A 15,875-nucleotide genomic window follows, 5' to 3' on the forward strand; every position below is an offset into this window, starting at 1 on the left:
CTGTTTTTACCTCAGTAGGCTATGTATGTATGTGTAAATATATAATATATATGTGTGTGTATTTAAGTGATCTGACACGTCTTGTTTCAATGACAGTTACTGTACTTTGAAATGTGGAATTAAAACGCCAAATGGAAATTTGTCTGGTTTGATCAATCATTATTCTTGATAAACTGCATGCTATAAATATTAAATATAAATAAATGAATATATATATATATACACACAATAACCGGCGGCAGATCGCTCGAAAATAGCGTTTGCCTCCGACGGGCCGCAGAATGGCCACCTTTGGTATAACGGCGGCGGAACGGCGGTTGTCCCGCGGGCCGGCCTCGGAACGAAGGCGGTAGGAAGGCAAACGTACCGCCGGCAAACGTGTTTGCGATTACGCCATTCTGACGCTTCTACTGCCTCTGGAGCACCGCCGGTGGTCCGCCGACTCATTGCTATCTGGGAATGGCACAGCTGAAGTCAGTGATGACTATCACCTACACACAACGGTGAAGAATATTTTCAGGTAAGGTTAAAACTTTTGTAATATGTGTATTCATTTTCTATGGAAATTAAAAGTTGAAAGATTTTCCTTGAGCTTTAGATAGCTTAGCCTTGCTGCACTCTGTAACTGTAAAATCACATAAATAAAATGTTCAACTATCAGACTAAGGTAAGCCTTCATGTTGTCATACACTTTTAGTTAAAGTTGCTGGGCTTATTGTGTTGGGGTTGTTGTTGACATATTACCTTAATTACTTTTTTTCTGTTTTCTGTCTTTTTTGAGAGAGTGCATCCTGGTGAAGTAGGTTACAACAGAGAGAAAAGTGTGATCCACGCCCATGTGTGTTCTCCCTGCTTATGGCACCCTTCAGAGAAAAACATGAGGGACTCATTTTGATGTAAGTGTGAAATTATTATATTTTGAGGCTTCTGAAAATGGTATTGGTATGATCTTGTTACCATCAACAGTTGAGCCGAGGGCAATGGCTATGTCAATATTGAACATATTCTGTAAAGCATTGCAAAGACATACAAAGACTATTGTGTATAGCCTACCCTTCATAGGCAGAAGTCTTAGGCTACTGCTAATGTTAAACTGAAATGTACTTTTGCTTTTCTATTTTAGATGCCCTGACTCAACGAACTGAAGAATACACTAATTGCCTATGAATTCTCAAAGGGGGGGAAAGGGGTGGCCTTTACCATACCAGGCGGGAGGAGCTGGACGACCGACACTGCAGGAGTTAGCGCGTTAAAAGAAAAAAAAGAAAAAATACAATAAAAACGCTTGGGGTGTCATTTGTGCTAGAAAGTCTAGGCTTAGTCTGCCATAGTTTCTATATTTTGCTCTAGCCCACCTTGGCTGACAATAAAGAAAGGATTATACTAGCTTAATAATAATGTTTTTAATATATTAATTTAGACCTTTTTAGATTAAACGTGGTACTAAAATAGGGTACCATTGAAGTTTCGTTGATATGCTGGGATTTCAACATTCTTTCAATATCCATTGAAATCGAAATACCATTGAAATCCTGTTGATCTCTAGGTCTGATTTAAACGTTGTTTCAATGGTAATAGAGGGTGCAACATGATGAAGAATCAACATCAGAGTTCGATGTTGATTCAATAACTTTATCGTTGACAGCGCGATGTTGATATAACATCGTTTCAATGACTATTTGCTATCTGGGTAACATTGTTTCAATATCCATTGTAATTGAAATACCATTGAAATCCTGTTGATCTATAGGTATGATTTAAACGTTTCAATGATAATGGAGGGTGCAACATGATGAAGAATCAACATCAGAGTTCGATGTTGATTCAGTGACTTTATCGTTGACAGCAGGATGTTGATTTAACATCGTTTCAATGACTATTTGCTATCTGGGATGTTCATTTACTATTTCGTTGTAAACCGAGAGGGGCCCCTAACGCACCCTTTGAAGCATTATTCATTGATTTATTCGCCACTTGAGGGGCAGCAGGGAAACAACGTTGACGTCCGTCGTAGTAGCAAAAAGTTGTATTTACGCATTCTGCAGACACATTAGCAACATTAGCATTCATTTAAAGTCGTGTTTCTGGTCACCTGATCAATATTAGTCAATATTCACTAGCTGTTTTGGTCTCCGTCAACTACATTTACGTTAACATTTTATTTAAGCAGTGCTCCTTTTGTTTTCCTCATTTGATCACTGTACCACACTTTGCACAATGTATTAGTTATTTTAATAAATGTATGTTCTTCACCATATAGTTGCCTTGTGCATCATATCTTTTTGGTTGTGTCATATCCTTTCTACATTTGGATGTCTTACGCATTAAGACCAGCCCTCCCCGATGACAACATAAAATATGCATCAAACTTTAACCAGATCAAAGAGAAGGCCCTGAGAAGGAGCATTCATAGGGTTAGGGGGTAAAAGACAAATTCTGTATTTACTGTAGATTATTTAAAGATAGTGTTGGTTCTAAAAGGTCCCATTTTAGTCTACATGCTTATGTTTACATTGTGTGTGCTTAAACTAATATTCACAATAAACAAGTTGGTTTAGTGCCAAGTAAAGTGGCAACATGTTACAATGAGGGGGCCCAAGCAGTATTTGGCCCAAACCAAATACTGCTTGGGGCCCTCAAAAGACTAGGGCTGGCACTGGTCCCATGACAGTCTAATGAGAAAATACCAGTGTATAACAAAAAAAAAAAAACTACATTCATTCACATTACAATGATTTTATCCTATTTAAATAAAAATACCTTTTTGAAAAATTTCAGATAAATTTCAGGGCGATATGGCAAATAAAACAACCAAACAAGTATTTGTCTAAATCACAATTATATTACATTTTTGTGATTCTTTTTTTTAAATATATGAACTTGTTGATCCTATCTATGAATTTGATTATGTTTCACATTTGTTCCCGAGATGCTCCCTCAATTTCGCTGTTGGCCAATGAGCTTCATGGACCGACTGCGGTAATGAATGCACTACACCCATCGTGTTCCCAGCATGCACTGTGGAAAGCGAGAGAGAGAGAGAGAGAGAGAAGGGGGAGAGAGAGGGCTTGGCTGGGAGGCTGAGGAGGACCGTGGACTTGAGCGCAGAAGAAGAAGAAGCAGAAGCATCAGAAGAAGAAGAAGAAGAGGAAGGTCTCCATCATCCGACACTTGCTCATCACTGACCACCGCTCAGGTAAATCATTTGCGCATTTAGCCCCACCATCCTTACATTTTGTTATATATCTATGACATTTTGTTTCCAACATTAACGTTAGTCGGCTTGTGTCTGTGTGTGTGTGTATGTGTGTATCCTGCTCCGGGCTGTGCTTTTAAGAGAAATTAGCTGTTTCACACAATGAAGCTCGTCCTTTCCGGGTCCTTTGTTGCTCTTGTCATTATTATTCCTCGGGTAAAATGGGGTTTGACCTGTGAGCGCAGCATTTCGCTGTGTCAGGCTGGTTTAAATGGCTTGCCAGCTTGGAGATGTGCTACAGTAGGTTTGTGCAGGGATTCCCTCTCTCAGCTATGTCTCTGCAGCCCCCTGTCCACTCACTTCTCCACGGAGCAGTTTATTAGGGGAGGGAGGCGGGAAAGGTGGGGGGTATCCATTTCATGATTGTGACAGTGCATTATAAAAGAGAGGCAGTGGATTATAGAGTGAGTTTACTCTCATTTTGAGGCAGCGGTCAATCTATCACAATTACAGGCACTGTGCATCCTTTTTAGAGATGTGAAACTGATGCAGTAAAGCCCATTTCACCCCTAATTAAGCTAATATTTTTCTCTGAACTCTGCTTTGATTGACTCCTGTTTTCAGGTGTGCCCTAAAAACGACAAGTATTGAATATTCTGTAAGTAGCTAGCTATATAACGTTATTTTAAAAAGAAACGTAATGCCCACTTTGGCCACCATATTCACATTAACATCACATTTTAAATTGATTTGGCGAACTTGTTAGCCAACAGTTGCTTATTTCGTATTTCTGCCACCTGCCGAATGTTCTCCTTTTATCCCTGGTTTGGTCTCCATCAACTCTAGACTAGAGGGAAACATTTGGCTAAATGCTCCATTATAATAATAATAATAATAATAAATTGAATTTATATAGCGCTTTTCATGGACTCGCTAATTAGCTAAGCTGTTTGGTGCTGTGCAGGTAATGTTAGTAACCGTTAATAACCGTTACAGTGGTTTCATTAGAGCTTTTTTAGGACGAAACAACTAGCAGAGATTTTTGCTAACCCTAACCCTTTTGTTCTCCACCAACCCCCTATTTTAGCTAGCTAATGGCTAATTTTTAGTTTAGTACTGTAACAGGTAGCGTGGAGTCATATATATATATATATATATATATATATATATATATATATATATATATATATATATATATATATACTCTAAGTCAGTATACTGACAGTATATGGACGGGTGAGGGGAGGCTGGGGTCGAGTATATACTGACAGTATATATATATATATCTATGGCGTGGAGTGAGCTTTTTTGCTTGCCAAAAACAGCTGCCTGCTGCAGCAAAACAATGCTACTTAAAGCAGTGAGAGTGAAGGAAAATGTTCGGGCTGGAAATCCAAAACAATGAGCTGAAAGACACTAAAACGCTCCGCTCCGTACAGCTATGGGGAACTGCAGAGTCACGTTTGTCACTATGAGTGACTTCTTTCATATACAAGTAGTTGTAAACGGATATATAAATATTAATTTTAACCACTTTTAAGGATAGTTTACAAGAAGTGTGTACAGTTGCCTTTTGAAGACCCTTAGTATCTATGTTTTCAATCAGCTTTTTTCGTCGAGTGATGGGGCCCCTCACAAACACTTTGCTTTTTGTTATCCCATTTTAGAGATTACTGTTTGTTTGTTTTTTTGGTCCTTTTCTAACTACATTTAAAGGGGGTGGAATCAGTTAGAAAAAGGTGATATCACATATGTCTGTTCTGGATGCATGTGACAGCTCAGCCCTGAATATTGATGATAATGAGGCCATACTGCAAAATAAACGGCATGAAATATTAATCGGGCAATCGGGAGGCAGACACAAGTGTTCCCTCCATAACCAAGTATCTATTTTGTCTCCGAACAGATGCTCCTCAGCATGAAAGGCTGGCTTTGGCCAATAATGATCCCTTTTTCTTCTGGTGAAATAACAAATTGCAACAAAGCAGTGACCTTTCTGTTCTTAATTAGCTGGCTGTGCACCAGACCTCATGGAGAAAAGTGTCCAGTTCGTGATGGGAGGAGACTTTGATGTAGAAACAAGTTGTAGTAATGTGGGGGCTGGTTTGTTATGAATGGAACTTTCAATCAATATGCTGCTGATCCTTTTTATATGGAAATGATTCATCAACAGACTGTTAGTCATAACTATAAATAGAATGGATGGTGTATTGTATTAAGTAGGGCTATAGTTTGTTTTGAAGTGCTGAAAGCCAATATTTTGTTATTCAGTATCTTCAGAATTCGTATATTTTCGCATGAAAAGGTCTGGGTCTTGCACAGTTGCCACGTTTTAACCTGAAGGTTTCTTGACACTGTCTTGAGGGAACCTGTCTAATCTCTGGAAGAGTCCAGCATGTATATGGAGAAAGAAAGGTCTGAGGCTGGTTCTACCACCTGCCCCATCGCCTCATTGTCTGCGTGTGTATACTAACGTGGCGTCTGCACTGAGAAGTGCGGTGAGGTCACTGCGTGGTGACTCGGCTGTGACTCCTCGCCTCACCAGCTCGTCGCTGCTACTGCTGCAGCAGACTCTCTCGCAGCGAGCTGACACTGTTGTGTCGCCGAGCACTTTCTGTCACTGCAGTCGTCAAGGTTCACAGTCGCAGGGTGACTTTCTCATTCCTGCCGGGTAGTTGTGCAAGTGCAAAGAGCAACAAGATTCTCAGATCGGGTTTTAAGCTGCCTTGTTTCTAATTTAGAAGTCAACCTGTGTATTGCAGTCGTATTTTGGGATGGGAATCAGAATCAGAAAAGCTTTATTGCCAAGTATGTTTACACACACGAGGGATGTGTCTTGGTATCGTAGGTGCAAGTCACATTAAAGCATTAAAGCAACATGCACAAACGCACCGAATTGATACGATTTTCTTGATACTAATGCCACTATCGATTCTGATTATTGGTCTGATTCTTTATCGATTCCCTTAGTGATTCCTGACCAATTTTCTGTGTGGGGAAATCTTGAAAGGATCATTTTACAGGCACTGTCATTGTCATTGTTGTCGTTTTTCTTTGTGAAATGACTGTTTCTTCCTCTCCGCCATGACTCCTTTCTTGTTTCCATGCAGCGTAGATGCATGAGTTTGAAGTCATTGTTCTGCAACGCCCAACTGTCAGAAAACATGCCGGCATCAGCCAAATTAATTGATAAGCTAGGAGGCATACGATTCCGATGGATCAGACTATTTGGAACCGATTATGAACTGGAAGCGGTTCTCGATTCCTATCCTGAGTCTTTGTAATTATGCTCCAGTTATCTTTTTATGTCTCGTCTGGTCACATTAATGTTTTGAAAACGCCTGTAAAGTCTGTACAAAAAAGAGACAATGCACTGAAAGCATTTCACAGCACTGAAATCAACAGCCTAAGCCTAATAGTGTCTTCACAAGCTAGCATTTTACAAGTTTTGCAATGGCTGATTAAAATTAGCAGCAGGCTTTCACACAACCTCCCACAACAACTCAACACCATCTTCTCTGTAGACGTCTCGCCACAGCAGAGACGACAGAATTAATTATCTTTGCTTTAAATCCATGCCATTAATGAATTTTGAGATATTGTTTTATGAGTATAATCAACTGATATGATGGATGTTTCTTGCAGATCATATTTGTGAAAGAAAAAAAAAATCCTGAATCCTTGTTTATTGGGATGTGCCCCGTACTTCCCTGACCATTGAGCAGTTGCCGTGTGTTAATCAGCCTTATAAAGTTATCCACCCTTAAAGAATTGAATTAGGCTGGGATTCAGTGATTAGTTTTAGTGCATCATCATACTCTAAAATTTAAGGAAGGATCCAATGGATTCAATTTGGAGGAAACTAGAGCTGGACAATATATCGATATTATATCGATATCGTGATACTAGATAGACTAGATATCATCTTAGATTTTGGATATCGTAATATCGTGATATGGCATAAGTGTTGTCTTTTCCTGGTTTTAAAGGCTGCATTACAGTAAAGTGATGTACTTTTCTGAACTTACCAGACTACTCTAGCTGTTCTATAATTAGCATTTTCCCCACTTAGACATTATGTCCACATTACTGATGATTATTTATCTAAAATCTAAGTGTGAAGATATTTTGTTAAAGCCCCAATTGTAAACCCTACAATTTCGCTCCAATATCGACATCGAGGTATTTGGTCTAGAATATCGTGATATCTGATTTTTCTCCATATCGCCCAGCCCTAGAGGAAACACTGAATATTACTGTGTTATCCATGATATTGGTTGGATTTAGTCTGAAGATGTTGACTATTGGCACGCATTGGTTGAGTTAACTATTGGTTGGTGAAGTCAAATACTGTGAAATGCTTCAAAGAAGTGAACAAGAAGACTCTACAGCCATGTTAGCAACTCTAGGCGATATTAGTGCTTTGAGCCAAATGCTCGTCAGCATGCTAGCATGCTTGCAATGAGAATGCTAACATGCGGATGTTACTATGCATTTACCATGTTCACCATCTTAGTTTAGCGTTCTAGTATGCCAGTATTTGCTAATTATTTGAGGCTGACAGGAATCCATAGGAAACCAAAGCATTGGACAGAGATTATGGACGGAAACAAAGAATAACCATGATTTTATTATTCTTAGAGCCTGGAGCCAGGATGGTATTACAAAAGATGTCAAGGAAATAAATTCAAAAGGGTCTAAATAGAATAAGAATAGATTTTATGTCTACTTTATTATTTTTAGATATTTTTAGGCATTTTCTGTGGAAAATGTGGACCAATTGTGATGTTTGAAAAGTTAAGGTGGTCACCAAAACATTATGGTTCATCCTATATGTACCATAAATCTGTATAGCAAAATTTCACAGTAAAATTGGCTTTTGAGATCCCTTCACAGACTAATGTATTGGTCAAGGGGAAATTTTGGCCTGATGGTGGCGCTAGAGCAGTGTGGCAATGTTTCTCAAATGGGAGTACTAGTCCCCCTATGGGTTCTTAAGAGTACTGCAGGGGGTATGTGAGATTCTTTTAAATTTTTTATTTAGTGATGGATTTTAAACATTCGAAATTGAGGCTAGCATTAAAGTTTGTTTTTATTTACATGGTTGTTGTTTAGCCTAAATAGGCACAGCGTTGTACTTCTTTATTAAGGCTTTTTTTTTTTTTTCTACCAAAAATGTTTTGCTCTTTTCAGGGGGTACTAAAATATTTCAAAGCGTGTACATTATTGAAAAAAGTTTGAAAACTGCTGCCCTAGAGGAAATGACAGGAAGTCACCAAAATCTATAGATATCATCCTCTGGGGAACATGAATATTTGTATCAAACGTCTTTCCAAACTGGTCACAAGCTGTCGAGATGTCGTGCTCTGGACCTGAAAGCGTTGGACATACGGACAGACAGGTGGACTTGCCGACCAACATCGTTGAATAAAAAAAATACTCGATGGTAACCACGGCAACAGCCCTGACTCCAAGGATTTTTTTGTGTAAAACTCCAGGATAGTAACGGTCATAAACATCCATCTGGCAGTCCCACATGGCTATTTATAATCCCCCAGAATGCCTTTGGGCAGGTTAAACGCCACCTCCCATTGTAGCATTTCATCCCTCTGCTGTCCCACCTCTATTCAGTTTCATTCTCCTCACTTTGACTTGAGTCCAGCCACCCTCTGCTCTAACTGGTTACACTCTCGGCCCCCCAGCTCAGACTGTCATGAATAATTAAAGCCGTGTTTGACTTCTGCACAGCAGGGAGACACACACTGATCCCTTTAAGCTCGTTACAGTTTACCAGCATTGGACGTGACTGTGTGTTAGTGTGGGGTGTGAGAAGCAGGGGTTAAATTCAGCCGGGGCTTTTCCGGGGCTTAGGACTACCCTCTCCTGAAGCATCCACACTACTCCAGCGTTTCCGTGCCCCTACCACGGAGACATTTTTTTTTTAAGATTATTTTTTGGGCATTTTACAGGATAGCTGAAGATGTAAAAGGGGATAGATAGGAGGAACGACATGCAGCAAAGGTCCGCAGGTTGGAATCAAACCCAGGGCTGCTGCATCAAGGACTGAGCCTTAGTACACTGATCCTGTTTAAGTTACAAAACTCTGCAGTTGCCTAGTAGTCTGTCCGCCGTGTTACTCTGTCCTGTTTTGTCCCTTTCGTTTCATGAACTGGGCAGACACATCAGTTTTCATCAGACTCACCCTGGGTCGGGTTAATTAAGTCTACTGCTAACTTACAACACTAATAACATTACCGTCGCCAAAATACCCCACTCAAGCCACTAAACCTGTATGGAAATGAGCACCTTTGCTGAAGTGTTAAATCTGTTAACGATCATACGACCCAAGACCTCTCTCTCTCTCTCTCTCTCTCTCTCTCTCTCTCTCTCTCTCTCTCTCTCTCTCTCTTTCTCTCTGGACATCTTCCATTCGAGTGTGCTTCACGTCATTTGTCTCATTAGGAAAATCCACATCTGGTGGGTACGCAGTTAGATTTGAAAAGGAATATTAGTCATTATTGCATAATTTGGCCATGTCAGCTGGAAAGAAGAGGATGGAATGACAGTACAGTGCGTCCTTAACTATTTAGTCAACAATTCTAACAGGCTTTGGTGTGTAAATTCACAGAACAGCCTCCAGAATATGTGATAGATTCCACAAGTTCACAGTCAGGATGCAAAAAATAAAAAGAGGCTGAGAACAGCAGGACGGAACTGCCATCTCCCTTAAGCGGTGTCTTCATCAATTACAAGTTTTTTAAATATAGAATAAGTAACACACACAGACACTCCCAACACACACCGTACACTAGCAGGGGTCCCAGAGTCTGGTGTGACATGATCCTGCTCTTCCCCATCATTACAGAGCAAAGCCTGTGATTACTGCTGAGCCAAAGTCCTTTTTGCTGTTAGAGTTTAAGGACTTCTCTTCTCACTGCACCACTCGTCAGCTTTCAATTATGGGTTTCTGTCAGGGTGGAGTGCAGTCTGTAAATATTGAGCATCAAATAGCATATTAAATAGCAACCATATCCTTTTTATTGCTTTTTATAGTTAGCCCACAGACTGTAAAAAAAAAAAAAATAAAATAGAAAAAGCTTCCTGGTCTGAAAAGTGAAGCCAATGCGGAAGTGCCTTAAACCTGCATTCTATCTAATTTCCATCTGGGGACGACTCCACTGGTTGCAAAAAGAAGTGCACGTCTTTAGATGTCTATAGGAAAATGACTCTACTTTTGACTTGATTTATTACCTCAGTAAACATATTCATAATGAGTTTATGTTCTCAGCCGCTAGTTCCAAGTCCGTTTATGACTTAGCCCCAACAGACTCTTGCCAAACAAGAATGAAGTATTATTGACAGATCATAAAGACATAGATAACACACAGTGCTCTTTTTTTAGGTCCCATTTCTGTTTCTATGTCTCTTTCCTAACAAACTCTCATCACTAATGTTTTCCGCCAGGTCAGCAGTAACAGAGCATGGGGTCCCCGTGGTTTCCTCCCAGTGTGGATATACTGCACAGAGAACTAAGAGGCAAAGCCTTTAAGGATTTAAACGCTTCAGTTGTGCTCAGGCTCAGAGAGAAAGCAGCTTATTGGGTGCTGAGAAAGTGGGAAATGTGCCAATGGTGTAAAGATAGTGATTTTCAGCAGAGGGCTTCTTATCTGTCCAATGGGATCAAGTCGTTACAAAGAGGGTTGAGCCGGCAATCAGTGGCCCTGTGACTATAATTGCCACTGCTTGTTGTTCGTCTTTATTCTGTCTGTTTTCTAGCAATTTTCTATAATTTGCCCTGCTAGTTTGCTCCGTAAGAGCCCTGTGGTGGTTGACACATACGCATAATACCCAGGGGGAAGCCCCTTCACTCTGTGATAGGATAGGCTGCTCAGCCCTGCTGCCGGAAGCCATATTACATCTCCCATTTTGGTGTTATTCCTCATGACAACAAGCATCTGCCGTGCTGCAATGCACTTAGGCGAAACACAGAATCCCCAAACTCAAGTATTCATTAATTTAGTAATATAACAATAAGTCTGATGACATTCAATATTTTTTCTTGTTGTCAAAAAACTGCACGTAAAGATCCAAACAACAATACATTGATCATACAAGTAAGTATTGTCTGGTTTCCATAAAACTGAAAAAGCATCTCTTATGCTCTGAAATTGAAAACTGATGTAGCGGGCATAGCGTTTCATTTGTGCTCACCATAGTGTCACTGACTCGCATGCCAATCAACTTGTTGTGCTAACCCCAGCACATGTTACTACCGGCGTATAGGTCACCAACGTATAAGTTTCCAGGCGGGGAGGGAGGAAATAGAATTTCCCCTTTTGGAATCAGTGCAGTATTGGGGACAGAAACATGATTACACCACTGCTACAACAGCTACGATCAGGAGATAGTTTTACCTACAAATGCTCAGGCAGAAAGCTACAACTTTCACTCTGCATAAAGACTTCCGGATGGTCTGACTATCGTCTGACTATAGCGCCTTGTCAAGATGAAGAACATTTGCCCTACATCCTTTTCCTCCTTCTGAGGAGCTTGTTGGACCCTCCTTCCCCTTTTTAACTACAAAAACACGGCTGCAAACACTGGGCACATCCGCCTGAGACGTGACGCCTCAATAAGAAATGCACTTTCATCTCATCCTAGCTCCATTTACTATGAGAAGCGTCCTAGTTTTAATCAGGTTTAAGGGTTTCTTTTCCCCTCCGTTAGCTTGGTTGCAGTTTGATAGCTAATCTGTTTGAATGTCTCTTCTCTTCCACGCTGGGTTCCATGTGTTACATAACTGTTTCCTTTCTCCCAGCGGGCTCTGTCTGCTTTACACAGAAATGAGCTGTAACTCACTGCTGCATAAAGGCTTATCTTATCTTAACTTTCTCAGCTTGACACTTGTTTTCCTGCTCTGACTCTTCGTCTCAGATCTGTTGTTTGCTAATGAGTGTGATCTTCAGACAGCAGAAATCACGTGTTTAACAATTTCCATCTGAACTAAATCTATATCTAATCCTGAGGGATAGCTACATACTGTAGCTCGTTGAATGCTCAAACTGAAAGGCTCCATTTTGTTTTTTCACTCACTGTTAAAAGCCGCAGTTAAATAGCATTATGAGAGCTGCCTGCATACATAGAACAAGATGTTAACACCACAAAGTTGATATGATGAATTTGTTAGTAATTTTTTATCTCGCAAAAATAGAGAAATGTTAAGATTCACTTAATCGTGTTTCTGACCACCTGCCGAATAAAAATCCAAAATTCACTCTCCTTTTTAGCTCTGCTTTGGGGCTCTGCCAGCTGCTGAGGGAAATATCTGCCTAAGCTGCCAAATGCATTTACAGGCTAGCTTTTTCTGTCTGCCGTTAGACGCTGGGAAGTTGGAATAGAATTAGTTTTTTGGAAGCGGTGAGAATTGAACCAAAACAGTACAGTTCTGGGCCGTAAAATCATAACAATTAGCCAAAGGATGCTAAAATCTTCTCTTCAGAGCTGACGGGAACTACAGAGTTGAGTTACAATTCTTAGTGACTCCTTTCCCGTTACATGTAGTCATTCTTCCGTTGTTAATATAAGAAAATTGATAATCGATGACTTTGGTTTTCATTAAAACAGGATGTTGCAAATAATCAAATAAGAACCGCATCGCGAAACTGATTGTGAACAGATCCTCTCTCCCTTCCGTTGTCCCCTGTGCAGGATTTCAAGCATTCTTCCCCCTCTCCTCCTGTGGCCTGACGGACCCACCAGCCCATCACCATGAACTACCTCCGCCGGCGCCTGTCAGACAGCAGCTTTGTGGCCAACCTCCCCAACGGCTACATGATGGATCTGCAGAGGCCGACCCCTCCAGGCTCATCCACTTCGTCCACTTCTTCCCCCGCCTCCCCGGCCACAGAGAGGCGGCAGCCCCCGAGCATCCCCACTCCGGCCTCCAACCCGGCCTCAGGCTCGGGGCCAGGCTCAGGCACGGGCACGGGCTCAGCTTTGGGCACAGGGAGCTTCCTCAGCTCCTTCTCCAGCGTGGTGAAGAGTGCTCAGATGGCCCAGAACGTCGCCGCCGCTGCACACGCCAAATCTGCAGCAACCGCAGCTGATGGAGCCTCAACAGGAAGCAGTCAGCCCCCTAAACCTGTCATACGCAAGCCCAAGATCCTGCTGGTCATCGATGATCAGCACACCGACTGGTGAGTGGACATTTCATGGTGTTCGCCTGTGTGTGCGTGGGTACCTGAACAAAAAAAGGTCTAATGTCACATTGATTTCACATTGATTCGTCTCAAACCAGTTCCTAGTTCAACAGATAAGGACCTGAACTGTGAGTTATTTGTCACGTGTTTCAAAATCCCTTTTAAAAATCCACAATACATCCCAAAAACCAATGAGCATCTTAGCTCACGTGCTATCTTTACTGACAGGAAATAACATCACTACAGTTCTGCTACATGAAGCTGAGTAGTATTAAAATAGAAGATGACAGCTCTACCGTTGTTTTCAAAAGGTTAGTATGTTTAAACTGCGTAAGTAAATCTTTAGTGCATGCAATATCTAACATGATGTTGTTTTTCATGAGTCATTTTAAGAAAGCAAGACAGTTTCACAAAATGTCAAACTATTCTTTTAACATGCTGCTTTCGAGGCAACTTATCAGTGTCAGTAAGCTTATTAGCATTATCAAAATCTGATAGCATATGAGGAAAAATTGTGTCTGAGGGGTGAAAAGTAAAGTTTTCACACTATTGTCTTTTCTTTTTTGGGGGTTTTTAGTTCGTTTTCAAAAGGAGCAAGACATCTTATTGTTTATGATAGACTCATACGTCCTTGGCTTTCGCAGGCTTTGATATATGAAAATTGTCATGGAAACGAGAGGAAGGTCTTTATCTCCTGAAGAAAAATAAATGAACGTTAACCCAGAGAGATGAGATCATCTTTCAGCAACGGCGCATGCATGCGTGTAAGAGGCTGATATTGGCCATCTTTTGCTGCACACTGTGGAGGAATTGATTTCTGGAGTGGCAGTCAAGACATGCAGCAGCCAGTTTATCATGTTTGTCTTACCGAATCAATAAACCGCTCTTCCATTTCATGGATAATTATTCTGTTGCCTGTCATTTGCTGGTAAATCGACCTCAGTGAAGCTGTTATCAGCTATTTTCAGCCCTTTGAATTTATCTGCACAATTAGCCGGGATCATTGTGTAGCGAAGCATGTGCATATGAGGCTCTGCAGGGAGATCAGACCGGGGTCTAAAAATGATCACTAGATTAAAGCGCCCCGCTGACAGCCGTATCAAAAGCACCAAGATTGCTCTCAATATTCTTTTATCCCGCTGGCTGACATTCCAAAAGGGCCCGTTTTTGCCTCACGTCCCAGTGTTTGTGAAATGAGTCGACAGAGGATCATCCACTTACTGAGGCGTTCAGGCTCATTGAGGACCCATCCTCACTCTGAACAGATTGCAGTTTTTATTCACCTAAACAAACTCAGTTGGTTATATAAAGCGAGAATAATGGAGCCTTTGATGTTAAGGGCTTTTTCAGCACCATAAAGAGTCATTTTTGTGAAGGACCGGTATTTGCCTACGAACCGGGAATTCTGGACCACCGGCAAAGAATCCGAGAGAGCGTGATGTTCTAGCGATGCAAACTGGGCTGGAGCCTTCAGTTTTCAATGACACTTTAGAGAAAGGAGAGGAAGGTCGATGGAAGCCTTCTTGAGCCTTAAAGGTCCCATGACTTGGTGCTCTTTGGATGCTTTTATATAGGCCTTAGTGGTCCCCTAATACTGTATCTGAAGTCTCTTCCCCGAAATTCAGCCTTGGTGCAGAATTACAGCCACTAGAGCCAGTCCCACAATGAGCTTTCCTTAGTATGTGCCATTTCTGTGTCTGTAGCTATTGAAGAGGAGAGAGGGGGGGCAAGGTGGAGGGTGGGGGTGTGGCCTTGACCAACTGCCACCTTGCTCGTCTGAAAGCCATGATGTCTCTCTCTTATGGGTGGGCCAAATTCTGTGGGCGGGCAAAGCAGAGAAAGGGGAGGTAACCTTGCTCCTTATGACCTCATAAGGAGAAGATTCCAGATCAGCCCATCTGAGCTTTCATTTTCTCAAAGACAGAGCAGGATACCCAGGGCTCGGTTTACACCTATCACCATTTCTAGCCACTGGGGGACCATACGCAGGCTGGGGGAACGCATATTAATGTTAAAAAAACTGAAGTGAAATTTTCATGCCATGGGACCTTTTTTAAAGTGTACTCGGTTCTACATTTCTGCTGCTTTCTTTATTCTTCTAAAATACCACAAATTGCTTGTTGAATTTAAAACAAATGAAAGGAAATAATTTCCAACATTCTTTTATTGAACAAATTGAACATTGAATGGAATATAAAAAGTGCAGTTTTCTACCGATATTTTCTGTCAACTAACACAAATAATCTCTGATTGTCTTTCACAATGTGTTTATTGCGCAAGTTGATATCGCGATGACGATTTAAAAAAAAAAACGATATATTGTGCAGCCCTAACTTTGACTGTTGATTAAATTGGTCATTTCCAAGGCCATAGTTTGTGACAATGTATTGGATTGCATTATATTGTAATTCCAAATTGTGGCATGTAGACTGAGCCTTTTGCACAATATGTAGTTGGAGAAGTAGGAGTGTTATTTTGCT

The 15,875-nt window shown here is 41.0% G+C and overlaps 1 protein-coding gene and 1 long non-coding RNA gene across 3 annotated transcripts in view; both read left to right on the plus strand.

The window, feature by feature from the left end:
• Nucleotides 1-385: 385 nt before the first annotated feature.
• On the plus strand, nt 386-1,140 carry LOC120553527. The gene is made up of 3 exons (XR_005638180.1): nt 386-520; nt 782-896; nt 1,124-1,140. It is a non-coding gene; the product is annotated as an uncharacterized LOC120553527 (long non-coding RNA).
• A 1,916-nt stretch (nt 1,141-3,056) lies between these two features.
• LOC120553417 (synapsin-3-like) overlaps nt 3,057-15,875 on the plus strand; it is a 124,226-nt gene continuing 111,407 nt past the window's right edge. For both annotated transcript variants that reach the window (XM_039791788.1, XM_039791789.1), the window contains exons 1-2: nt 3,057-3,196; nt 12,905-13,392. In XM_039791788.1, coding sequence (XP_039647722.1) covers nt 12,965-13,392 — 428 coding nt within the window. In that variant the 5' untranslated portion in view covers nt 3,057-3,196; nt 12,905-12,964. The remainder of the gene's footprint in view (nt 3,197-12,904; nt 13,393-15,875) is intronic.

Source organism: Perca fluviatilis, chromosome 23 (genome assembly GCF_010015445.1).
Source record: "Perca fluviatilis chromosome 23, GENO_Pfluv_1.0, whole genome shotgun sequence".
NCBI lineage: Eukaryota > Metazoa > Chordata > Actinopteri > Perciformes > Percidae > Perca > Perca fluviatilis.